The sequence below is a fragment of the Habropoda laboriosa genome, unplaced genomic scaffold (assembly GCF_001263275.1).
Source record: "Habropoda laboriosa isolate 0110345459 unplaced genomic scaffold, ASM126327v1 scaffold106, whole genome shotgun sequence".
Taxonomy (NCBI): Eukaryota; Metazoa; Arthropoda; class Insecta; order Hymenoptera; family Apidae; genus Habropoda; species Habropoda laboriosa.
In genome coordinates, this window is record NW_017100224.1 from 585,325 (window position 1) to 598,379 (window position 13,055).

The window sequence follows — 13,055 nt, forward strand, 5'->3', positions numbered from 1 at the left end:
GAGTTTTTTGTATGTATTGTTGTTAAATTGTAGAATAGTACAAGAACAAATTGAGGAAGAAAAACGTGAGTCAGAAGAGAACAAAATACAATATTTAGGTCTTTTAACTGAAGATTTCAGTACTCTTTCATCTGGATTAGGGTTGCAAATTAATCAAATGTTAGTAAAATATAAAGAGAAGATAGCAAGATTGATGCAACGACAAAGTGAAGTACATAATTTAAAATAATGTAACTTATATTAAAATTAATGTATATCAAATAAACATATATTAAATGTAGTGGCGAAAACTACATGAAAGAAAACCAAACTTGGTTAAAAATCGTATGGAAGATGTAGTTTATCTCGAAAAAGCAAGACAAACGATTGGTGAATATAATTTGAAGATGAATGCAGAGTTTAATTTAGCAAAGAGAAAACAAACTGCAGCTAGAAAGTTCAAACAACTTTTAGATTGTAGAAATAAGGTACATATTAAATAAAATCTAATGTTATGATAATTTTTAAAATAATTATTTTTTATAGCTTCATTACTTGCGGGAAAATTTTAATGAAAATTTAAAAATAATTGCAAAGGAAAAACAAAGAATGCAGAAAGAAGTTATTAAACTAATAGAAATACTTAAAAGAATTCATACAGAAATTCCATCGAAAAACATAAAATCTTTACCAAAGCCACCAAAAATAAACCTTGTCATTGAATTTCCTGAGCATAATCTTGAGGTTGGTTGTATTTGTAAATACTCATAAATATGGAAAATTATATTTGACAATAGTATTATTATAGCTTGAAAAGTACATATCTATGTCAGAAAAGATGCAAGAAGTGAAACGTCAAAGGCAGTCATTAATTATAGATCCATTAATAGATAATTTGGATTTAGAATATGAAATATTATATTGTAATGATAAAACAAATTTTAGAGAAGAGCGAGAAAGTCTCTATACTGATGTTTCTTCTTCAAGAATGAAAATAAAAGACTTATCTATACATGGTGACTTAATTAGAAATCTCAACACCAGCGATTCTATTCAAACTACGTGGGAACGTGAAATGAAACGTTCTCGAATATGGCGAAAAATATATGAACAAGATTGTATTTTACGATATATCGATGCTAATTATAAACAATTGGAAGATGAATTAGATGAATTAGAAAAATACAGACTTGATGTTATATATCAAAATACGCACATGAATCTGAATTTATTAACTTTATATGAAGAATTTATTATTTTGAAAGAATTTGAAATAACGGAACATATACTTGAAGAGAAAGTTAATCAGAAGTCAAATGAACGTACCGCCGTAATATTACAAGTTATTATCCTTATAAGAATTTTTCCTTATATCCTTATGAGAATAAGAAATAAAAATAAAAATTAATTGAATTGTATACTTATCAATGATTTATTAGTAATATAGAAATTAATACAAGATATAATTTCTATAGGTACAAGCTACGAATGTTAATATTGTCGCACGAGAAGAAGAAATTGGAAAATTATATATGAGAATTAAAGATATTGCTGTTGAATTTACAAAAGCAGTAGCTGACAATAAATTTCATGATTTTCTTCACAAAATATTTAAAAAAAAGTATACAGCAGTAAAGAAACAAAATGGTCAACTTTTCTTGCTTTGATATTTGTAGTTTCTAATTCAATCTAGTTGATTAATATATTTTACTGATTTAATTGCAATTTTAGGCTCTTTCGGTTCTATTACACAAACATCAGAAACTAGTTCTCAAGAAACAGACGATACAATAGATTCTGAAACCGAATATATTCCATTTGATGAAAATGTATGTCCATCTGGATGTGATAAAGAATTGTACGAAATGGCATTTTCTATGAGACAAAAAAGACATTCATACGAATTTCAGATTAGGGAAGAACAAAAAGAAATAGAAATATTGCATAAAGAATTAGATACCAGTGCAAAACATTTGAGAATTATTGAAAGTAATTTAAGAAACAATCAGGAAGAATTGCAAAACTTTATGGTATATTTAAATGCTAATATAGCGATTTTTTAACTACCTTACATATTAAAATTTGTTTCATCCTTCACAGATGGATAAATATAAAAGGTTAAATGACATTAATGTAACAGTCACATTAAAACTTCATCAGTTACAACATATATTAAATTCTGAGAATATGGCAGAAATTCAAAATTGTGTAGTTTTTAATAAAAAGGAGTTGTCAAATCTTTATGCTAGAGTAGGAGAACTACAAGAAGAAACATACAATCTGGAAAAAAAGCGCAAGTATGATAAAAAAAAGAATAAAATAGTTTATAAAAAGAGGATATATTTATTATTTATTATAGAAAGAATGAAGCACATCTAAAGCGAATAAAATTGGATTTAAAATATATGGAAACTCAAAATAAGAGGCTGGAGGAACATATGAAAGAAAAGATGATACAAAAATTTGGTCAAAAAGTATCTTTAATTAGCCTTTATGAAACCATTTTACAAAGATTAATTTATGATACCAAAACTAACATACATAACATTATGAAGAATTTTGCTAAAGATATAAAACGTAAATGAAAGAGCTTAAAAATTCTAAAATGATTTTTATTAAAATTTATTACAAAAATTAAAATCTAATTCGAAAGAATACTGAAAAATTAAGTTTGTTGACAGTATTGGAGAAAGAAAAATCTAAACTTAATAAAATTTTGGAAAATACTCTAATTTCAAAAGTAAAAAGATTCTTAATAACACCCTCATATATTAATGTATCAATTTAATATAACTAATTGAATAACTAATATTTTCTGTTATAGGCAAGAATGTTACAAATAGAACTCGAACACAAGGCCGATATTATTGCACTTGAAAATATTCTTTATGATCAAATGCAGCAAAAACTTGCACTCCAATATGATATAGAAAGCCTTAAAACTGGATTGAGAAAATTGCCTCCAATTTGTTTTAAGAAGTTTAACTGAATATATTAAAAATATCATAGATAATTAAAGTTTAGGTAATTTATTAATAACATGACATATTATTCATCTAATTTGTAATATTCTTAAAAATGAAATAAATTTTTTAATGAATCATTGGCATATGTTATGACAAAATTACACTTATGAGGTAGCACTCGTGTAAAGTGTGTTTAACTTATATGTATTGTTCGTAATCTTTTCTGCATTAATTCTGAAACTAAAACTGATAATTATAATAATTGAAATATGTAACAAAATTTTTTCTAATTATTACATATTTTTTATTTTTGGATCCTTTTCACACTTCTATGTAACAAATTAGCACTTGACTAGCATTATTTAAAAATTCATCTAGGTTTTTGTCACATATAATCATTCCTTTCGATGTTAAAACATATTTTTGTTCATACTTTTTCTCTAAATTTTCATATGTACTATTTTATTATTGATTGATAAATTTTGATTTGATACATATACACTAAAGACAATTTTATTTTGTATTTTAAAAACAAGAAAGAAATTTCTGCTACTTTAAAAATTGTTTATAGTTTCGTTTTTAAACAATTCTAATTAATGTATTATTAATGACATAAGAAAAAGTTAAACCTATCTTAACATTCGCAAGTCTATGGTAATTTTTGAAACAAGGAGTTGTAAACAAACAAGAATAAAATCATGAATAAAAGATAAAAATAAAAACGCAGATAAAAGAAAATCTAAATTTATTTTTGCATAAAAGGTGTATCTGTTAAGTTGTTAAGTGATTACAGGAAACAAAAATTTGAAGCTCTGTTTCTCAAAGAACATAACCTGCAAATATTACTGGTGTAACGTTTTTTAAAAATATGGGCGTTATTGACATTATAAAACTTTATTGCAAGTTTATTAGGTATTAACAATTATTGATCCAATTATAAACTATTTTAGAAACTGTTGAAATTAAAATTATTTATTAGTGGTTAATTTTTCAAAACGAAAAAAAAATGGATCAAATGTTACCTAGTCCTGGATTTAGTATACCAAGTATAGGTACTCCTTTGCATCAACCAGAAGAGGACCAACAAATTTTACCTAATGCTTTACAACAGCAGCAGCAACAACAACAGCAACAAGCACAGCCACAACAACAATATCAATTACAACAATTGCACGCAATGAGTCCAAATATGCAAAGTGGAATGCTTATGATCGGAACACCACAAAAGACTATGCATGCTTATGCAACAGCACCTACATTTGCAACACCGCAAAGCCTTATGCAGCCACAAACACCGGTAGGATTCAATAAACTATGTTGTATTATATTTCATGTTATCTTAAGAAAGAATTCTTTCATTTGTAGCAAAATATGATGTCTCCACTAGTACAAAATACTAGTCATATTGCACCTCCATCGATAGGACCATCTACACCAGGTCCCATGACACCTATGACACCAGCATCTGCAGATCCAGGAATATTACCACAACTTCAGTGAGTAAGAAATTAACTTACAATAAAACATGCCCATTACAATTTATTAATGTTACAGGAATATTGTCTCTACAGTTAATTTGAATTGCAAGTTAGATTTAAAAAAAATAGCTCTTCATGCAAGGAATGCAGAATATAATCCAAAAAGATTTGCTGCAGTTATCATGAGGATAAGGGAACCAAGAACTACTGCTTTAATATTTAGTAGTGGAAAAATGGTATGCACTGGAGCAAAGAGTGAAGAGGATTCTCGATTGGCTGCAAGAAAGTATGCCAGAATTATTCAAAAGCTTGGTTTTCCTGTTAGTAAACTTTTAAAACTTATCATTTATTTTTAATTGATTATTATCAATTTAATCTATTTTGGGTAAAGGCAAAATTTCTTGACTTCAAAATACAAAACATGGTAGGCAGCTGTGATGTGAAATTTCCAATTCGGCTAGAAGGATTAGTACTTACTCATGGACAGTTTTCTTCCTATGAACCTGAACTTTTCCCTGGATTAATATACAGAATGGTTAAGCCTAGAATTGTTTTGCTCATATTTGTTTCAGGAAAAGTAGTTCTAACAGGTGAGTATTATTATAAATATGTTATTTGGATTCTGTATACCGAGTGACAACTGGTAGTGTAGTTTGAAAGAACGGATTCTACATGAAAAAGTAAATCAAAGGTGCAAAATGAAATTTTTTTAACCCTCGTATTTAAGAAAATTGATTTTGAAAGTTTATTGTAACTATTATTGTATCACTTTACTATTAATTTTTACAGATATCGGTAGTGCTACTGAAATCCATTTCGAACTAATTTAAAAAATTATAAGAACAAAAATTCATTACAATCCGTTTATGGCTCTTTAATTAGTTGAACAAAAAAGTTTGCATATAAGAAACGCAGGGGATATTGTAACAATATTTATAACATAATAAAAAAAGTACAAGTCCTTGCTTCATTATTTTTTATATTGCTATCAATGCCTATAAACACTAATGTGGATGAAAATAGCCAATAGTAAAATAATGTAATAACACTTGTATGTGCAATGAATTTTCAAAAAAAACTTCTTCAAAAACAAAGCTTTAAACAGAAAAAATATTGTTCTACGTTTTCAATATGTGTTTCTCATATAAAATTACTTTCTTTCTACTTATACTACTAGTTGCAGAACATCCTGTATATTTATTATTCACTTCATAAATTATTATCATTATTTGAATAGGAGCAAAAGTTCGACAGGAGATTTATGAAGCGTTTGATAATATTTATCCCATTTTGAAAAGTTTCAAAAAGCAATGACTTTATATTTTAATAAATGTCAAGGTTATGCATTACACAAACAAATTGAGGTAAGATATTATGGTTTTTAGAGCCACTAGTAGCTTGGAAACCAGTAAAACAAATTGTTTTTCTGTATTTTTTTGTATTAAAAAATTTTTTAAAGAATTTAAGTATGCAATAAAAAGTGTAATTGAAAATGAAAAAAAAATGAAAAGCTAATTAAACAATTTTTAAAAGCAGGGTCTATACAAAGTTTTTCCTTACAGGATAATGTAAGAATATACCGACCATTTTGAAAAAAGATGTGTCTTCTCGATAACGCAGTGCCTTGATCGAGAGATAGTCGTCACCCTAAAACTTAATTTTTAATTTATATATTTATGTAATGTATATATCATTAGTTTAGAACAAATTTTATATAATTTGATGCGCTAAGAGTGATTTGTATCCTTCCATTTGAATAAAAATATCTAACATTTTTTTGTATATGCAAGTACTAAGAAAAAGGACAAGACGTAATTTATCCTTAGAGTGAGAATGATTATTCTTATATTTGTACAATTACCTGTATTTTTCAAAATGTTTGTAACTTTGTAAAAATTAAATAGCAGTTGAAAACATTGTAATATGAATTAACTATTAAAGACAGGATAAGAAATATATGAATATTAAAAGGATACAATTTTTTTATTGTAAGAATATATATTTCAGTGTAACAAGACATTGCTTCTTACTTAAATATTTTATTATTCTTTTAATTATGTAATTTCATAATATTTTTGACTAAACACTGTTGAAGTACAGGGCAAATATCTTTGTTAGCTGTTGTTAACATTTCGGTTGCATGTATAATAGAGTTTGCATTAACGTTTCCAATTAAAAATACTTCTGACATTTGATTATGTTGTGGGAGACTAGCTAGTGTAATTATCCCATGATTAAAGTCATCTTGGTTATTTGATTGTGTATTGCACATTGTCTCTTCTGTATCCGTAGGGTCCATTAAATAATAATCATCATAGATACCCTGTATTTTTATTAAAAATAACAGTAAAAACCCAATATTTGCAATTACAAGTTTTTAAAGATATTACTTACTACAGTAGAAGCTGTAACTAAACCAAACATAGGAACACCTGCGTTAGCCAAAGCAGTACTAGCAGCCATAATTGCAGCTGCAAGAGAAGATCCAGCATTATCTAAGACCATTGCATATACATCTACTTGAAAGTTAGGAAATTCATTCTGAAAAGTGTTATATATAATTCAATTTTCCATACTATATGTCCAAATACCTTTATTTTAGAGTATGCAAATTTTAATTATATTGTATGTTATTTTGTAAATAAGTAAATAAGAAATTGTGAGAGTAAGCAAATCAATGAAATAAATTTGTTTTGATGATATTATTCTTATAATAATTTTAAGAAGTAAATAACTGTTATACTTAATAACATTGATTGTCAAAATTGATTCTGACTTAAATGAAATTGCAATTCATTGTAAGTCAATGAAATTAATTTTGGAAGAATATCTTTTTGCTTAAATCAATATAAATAATATGTGTATCAATTTTGATAATCCATTTTTAATACATGGTTATTACATGTACTCTGTGACTGTACATGAAAATCATTACATTAATTTATCATTATTTAAAATTGCATAAATAATAAAATATTTTATGCATGTTGATTATTTTTCTCTTTATTGTGTTTATTACTGATAATAATAAAGATTATTATATACTGTATATGTACAAAAATATGTGTACACATACATATGTATATTTACCAAGCAAACTGCTGGTTCTAATGCTCTTTGTAAAATTAAACTATATTGTTTTTCCTCTGCATTTTGTTGATGAATTTTTCGCTTTTGACAAGAAAACGGAGCAAATTTGAATTCACAGTAAATTTCTCCTTGCACACAATAACCACTCTTATTTGGTACTTCTCTGGGATCAAATACTGAACAAACTACTTTTGTATTTCCCATTTCTATATATGCAGAACCTTTTGCCTGACTGACAATACCTGTTTTTAAAACTGTAAAAATAAAATGTAAATGATTGCTTTTAATATCACAGGAAGAATAAACTAATAAATATCCATAATAAATATATAGTTTATAATCTTACATATTTTTCGAATGTCATTATTGGTTCGTTTATCACTTCTTTTGTTAAAATCGTATTTTATTTCATCCTTTTTGTTATCAAAATTAGGGTAAATATAGTAAGGTATGGATACATCCGGACCATTAATTCGCCTTTGATCAATAGGCATTTTAATAAAAGAGTATGCTAATTATTTTCACCAAGTTATTTTTAATGACGAACGAAAACGTAGTATCATTAAAGGGTAAATAGAAATTAATTCAATACTAAGAAAAACACTAATTTTGAAGAAGGTAACAGTATTTACTACTAAATTGATGTAATTCACAAACAGAATCGATGCAATTGACAATATAAACAATATGGAATCACGTGGAGTATAATATATGCAGTTAGACGTTTGATGTCAGAATAGTTTCCGCGCATGACACTTGCGCCTCGTACGCCATTTCACATAGAATCACTGCGGCTAAGCGTTTAGTTTTAAGGTTTTGGCAAAACTCGGTGCATCTGCGTGTACATATTGCAAAAACAATTTTCTAAATTGAAAAAGTTTTTAATAATTGTACGCTAAAATTTTATAGAAATATAAATATTTATTGCATAAATATTGTGTTTGTTTGAATACTATGTTTATGAATTTTAGCACATGCGCAAGAAGTTTCTCAATTGTCTTTTTTTAGTTAGCAAAAGTAGTCTAACGATATCGAGTATAGCAATTTAATTTGTATCATATAAAATGGCACTTCGTTTGTTACCCTCGTTACGTTCAAACAGTAACACCAAAATATGTTGCGGGTTAGTTCTGTTTTCTAATTTTACCTTTTCTTTCTTTCTTGATATTTCCAATTATGAAAATACTGTACAAGTTTGCACAAAATAAAATCAATCAATTCTGGAATTGTTTTCTAGATTAATAAAAAGATGTTTTGCTACTTCGGATAAAGATATTAAAGAAGTAAGTGAATCGAGTTTAATAAGCACATCCAAAATCAGTTTGGTATCTAGAGAAAAAAGTTTGTCTGAAGAAGCTAGAAAACATGAGTTAATTATTACATCAGAGATAGAAGATGTTGCTAGTTGTTCTGGTGTTCCAGCAGAACAAATAAGAAGTCGTACAGCTCGCATTTATTGTCCTGCAAAAAGTGCTATGCAATCTGGAACAAATAATATCAGTGGTTGGCAAATAGACTTTGATACCCAAGAACGTTGGGAGAATCCCCTAATGGGATGGACTTCAACGTGGGTATAACATAATATTTTACTCCATTTAATATACTTTAACTAATTGTTATATTTTGACCTACAGAGGTGATCCCCTATCTAACGTCCAGGTGGTATTTAATACAAAGGAAGAAGCTATTGCATATTGTGATAAAATGAAGTGGAAGTATTATATTCAAAAACCAAACATTAATAATCCTAAGCCTCGTAGCTATGGTACCAACTTTTCATGGAATAAGCGCACTAGAGTTTCAACTAAATAAGAATAGAAACTTATTAGAAAAGAATAAATATAGTCCTAAGAATATATATAGCTCTGTTATATAATATATTTAATTGTTCTTGCATGTAAAATTTCAAGTATCAAATAAATTTTTACAAGAACATATAGAGCAAATTAACAATTTTATAAAAATCTTTTAAAATTAATATAAGAACTACATTATAATATTTGAACAAATTTCATTTAACCTATTATTAGTATTATTAGTATTTTTATTATAACATCAGATTTGATTAGACTGTATATTTTAAAATTCAGTATTTGCTTGCTCGTATTAGCTTATAAATTATATCGAGCATTGTTATTACAGTGAAGAGAAAGTAGTACATTTAACTATATCTAGACCAAAGGTACACACAAAAATCACGATTTAAATATAAAATTTGACTTGAAAATATACAAAATTGGAATGCATGTTGTAATATCAACAACGACTTTTTGAAATAAACATTCAAATAGAAATTTACAAAAAATTTAATCAACTGGAATTAATATGTATGGAAGAACAATGCTCGAGTCTTTGTTTATAAATTTATATGACAAAACGGTTGGTTTTGCAAACTAGTGAGGATCATTACACTATTTACAAGTTTGATCTAAAGGAACGTTTCACTGCTCTTTCTTTTAATTTTTTTTTGTATGTGATGAGTCATTACAACACTAATACAATATTTTCTGCTCTGTCTGTTTGCTTGCTCCCTCATTCCCTTTCTTTTTATATCTTTTAAATCTCTATCATTGTCAGATATCAGAACACGAAATTTACTTTTTTATCTATAATGTATGTCTAATAGCGTGACAATTTCAATTTTGCAATAAATCGAAATTATTAATTATTAACAATAGAATGTAGATTGTTAAGATTAAACGATATTGATTATTTTTAAATAGTTATACTAAATATTTTGAAAGTAAATTCTTCAAAATATAGAAGAAGAGAAAAAAGCTATTTTCCTTCAAGATCTCGATTGTCAGTAACCCTGTACTAAGGTGTTTATCATTTAACATTACAGTTTAAGACATTTTTTGTAATTAAACACTTTTTTCTTTTCACCCGAACGATAGAATATTCGACCTTTAATATTTTCTTATGTAGTGTGAACAATATTGTCACCTTGATGTTTTTATTTTTTTTTTTATAAAAAATGTAAGAAATGTCAAATCAACTGGAACGAACGATGAATTAAATGAACAATCGTACGCCCCAACGTTGAAAGGAAAAGCTGTAAGTTGCAATAATAATGTATAATTACGGAAATGCGTCCTGACGGTGTAAATATGTGTAGGTTTGAGCAGGTGTTATTTTATCGAATTTTGTTCACACGCACACACTTAGCACGCAGACACGCAGAAAAAAGTTATAATCTAAATAATTCCGGATTCCTGAAGGGTATCCGAAAGTGATTGTACAATTTTTGGAATTTTACTATCCTTAAGTTTCAGAATAGTCGTATGTGTGTCCAGTCTCTTATTTTTTGGTATATTTATAAGTATGTATATATGTAGTATGTAGACGTATCGCGTGCATACACGCCAATTATGAATAACATACAATATATTTATGCCTTTAATTGACATGATACATAGCTTCACGATGCGTATCTTCTTGCAAAGATCACATTTTGAAATTAAATTGTTTTCGAAGTGTTTAATTTTATTTTAACTTTTATCTTTCTGTTCATTTATTCATCGATTTCTTCTTTTGTAATCCTCAACGCTATATCTTATGGTCGACGCACGAAAAAGATTTATCAAGCATTAAGCATCAAATGCTAAACTCTAAAAGTAACGTACGTTGTACGTTCTAACGAGAGATTTACGTAAATTTAACTCGTACTATTTGTTCGTACGAATGCTTGTAATATGAAAATCTAATATACATGTTTATATTTTTGTATACATATATATTAACTCACAATCCTTTTCTAACAATAGGCACTATAGGTCGACGAGAGGTCGTGGCGTGTTAATGGCAACGTTTATTTGTGAAAAGGAAAACTGAAAACAGCAACGTGAAAATCTAGGATTATTTGAACTAATAAGTTCTGTGTTCTTACGTCAGGAATTCAAGTACTAAATAAATAAATCAAGATGAACCAATAAGGTTACAGTAAAAATTTAACTAATTACTACAAAATTCGTTGTTCCTTTCTCTATGTGAATCTCTTTTTTCTATCTTTTTTCCTCCTTTCACTTCCGCTTATTTTTTTACCTCTCTCCCTTTCTCTCTTTACATTTCTTAATTATTAGTTTCATGTTGCATGGATATTTGATAATACGCACTGTTTCATGATTTTATCACACGAAATTAGAATAAAAAGGAATGAGACTTCACTTTAACTTCTTTTATGTATCCGTTTATGTATTGGATGTAATAATACTCATCACCGAAGATTAAAAAATTCATACGATGCAAAGTATAATTTTGAACGTATGATTGTCAATAATTGGGAAGATAAGAATTAGAATTAGAAAGTTTAAACATTTTTCCACCCTATATTTTATCGAATTAATCAATAATATTTTAAAGATGCAATAATTAATTTCGAATTAAAATAAATTCATAAAAAATGAAGTGCTCGATAAAATGATGTAAGTAGAAATGTCGAGTCTATCTATTGCATTAAGTAGAAATTCCCTTTTTATTCATTAATATTCTAAAACTTATTGATTACTAAATTTAATAGACGGTTTCACCTTCGAAGACGAGTATATGCTTTTAGAGTTACATAAGCTTTTGTTTTTTTGTCATGCACATGTATTTACGATAAACCGAACGAAATAAAAGTAATATAAAGAAATATGCTGTGTTGTATCCTTGTTTACAATGTACGTATGCAATTGTTGGTTTCATCTGATTCTCCTAACTTGTATATTAGAAAACGAAAAAAAGAAGAAGCGATTGTATGTATCAATATAGAAATTAATATTAGTTTTAGTATGGAATATAAAATTCATTGTAGTTTTTCGTATTTTTTCTGTTTTTTTGTTTTCTTCAGGAACAGCTATTACTTGCGCTGCTACGCGATATACGCAATTATAGTATATACAATGCAACAGATTAATGCATTTTGTTTTAAAGCAATTTTACAAAGAACGTTAGAGAAGAGGAAGCCACCTTTTCTGGGTATTGTTCAGTGCGCAATACTATTAACAAATTATTGATAAACTTATTACTCTTTCGGTATTTGGTGATTGACACGTTTTTCACTTGTTATAAAAAAAAAATAAGTTACAAGATTGTACTATACGTTGTAATTGATACTTGTCCAAATACATGTGCATCAAATTTCAATTCTAAGGTAACAGCTTGTTTCTGCTTAGTTTGTTGTTGAAAATAAGGAAAAAAGATATCGTTATATTTTCTTCAATCTAATTGAAGAAATAACATTGGCCGTAGTTAATGTTTAAATGGAAAGTTGGACGTCGATCACTAATAGAATCAATATGCTCTTTATTGCTCCAATGTTGAAAGCGTCCAGAAGAGAAAACCTTCCTTTCTAACAAGTACAGAATCAATTTTATTAATCGTGTATAAATATACCATAATAAATAAGTAAGCATGTAATCTTATTATTTATTAGGAATATCGTAATCTTTTCAATAATTTTGAATAAGACAAACATCACATAGATTTATGTTCTACGTTTATGGTGAGTGGCATCATATGAAATCAATAGTGATACTAGCATTCTACGTTTCTTTAAAAG

General features: G+C 27.3%; 4 protein-coding genes across 4 annotated transcripts in view; 3 read left to right on the plus strand and 1 right to left on the minus strand.

Moving 5' to 3' along the window:
• Nucleotides 1-2,968, plus strand: part of LOC108571076 — a 7,237-nt gene extending 4,269 nt beyond the window's left edge. Inside the window, 10 exon segments of the mRNA XM_017933046.1 lie at nucleotides 34-211; nucleotides 282-467; nucleotides 526-723; nucleotides 788-1,321; nucleotides 1,455-1,626; nucleotides 1,711-2,009; nucleotides 2,080-2,276; nucleotides 2,339-2,583; nucleotides 2,616-2,719; nucleotides 2,804-2,968. Of these exon segments, the coding sequence (XP_017788535.1) occupies nucleotides 34-211; nucleotides 282-467; nucleotides 526-723; nucleotides 788-1,321; nucleotides 1,455-1,626; nucleotides 1,711-2,009; nucleotides 2,080-2,276; nucleotides 2,339-2,583; nucleotides 2,616-2,719; nucleotides 2,804-2,968 (2,278 nt within the window).
• A 916-nt stretch (nucleotides 2,969-3,884) lies between these two features.
• LOC108571107 (TATA-box-binding protein) lies at nucleotides 3,885-6,008 on the plus strand. The gene is made up of 6 exons (XM_017933081.1): nucleotides 3,885-4,242; nucleotides 4,311-4,441; nucleotides 4,500-4,743; nucleotides 4,815-5,013; nucleotides 5,661-5,787; nucleotides 5,986-6,008. Exons 1-5 carry the CDS (start codon nucleotides 3,952-3,954, stop codon nucleotides 5,735-5,737), a joined length of 942 nt encoding a protein of 313 aa, XP_017788570.1. The 5' UTR covers nucleotides 3,885-3,951; the 3' UTR covers nucleotides 5,738-5,787; nucleotides 5,986-6,008.
• A 465-nt stretch (nucleotides 6,009-6,473) lies between these two features.
• LOC108571134 (exosome complex component MTR3-like) lies at nucleotides 6,474-8,007 on the minus strand. The gene is made up of 4 exons (XM_017933113.1): nucleotides 7,860-8,007; nucleotides 7,514-7,767; nucleotides 6,818-6,964; nucleotides 6,474-6,746 (listed from the first exon to the last, which is right to left on the minus strand). The coding sequence occupies exons 1-4, from the start codon at nucleotides 8,005-8,007 to the stop codon at nucleotides 6,474-6,476; spliced, it is 822 nt and encodes a 273-aa protein (XP_017788602.1).
• A 524-nt stretch (nucleotides 8,008-8,531) lies between these two features.
• On the plus strand, nucleotides 8,532-9,325 carry LOC108571130 (NADH dehydrogenase [ubiquinone] iron-sulfur protein 4, mitochondrial). The gene is made up of 3 exons (XM_017933108.1): nucleotides 8,532-8,636; nucleotides 8,751-9,080; nucleotides 9,148-9,325. Exons 1-3 carry the CDS (start codon nucleotides 8,578-8,580, stop codon nucleotides 9,323-9,325), a joined length of 567 nt encoding a protein of 188 aa, XP_017788597.1. The 5' UTR covers nucleotides 8,532-8,577.
• Nucleotides 9,326-13,055: the final 3,730 nt, after the last annotated feature.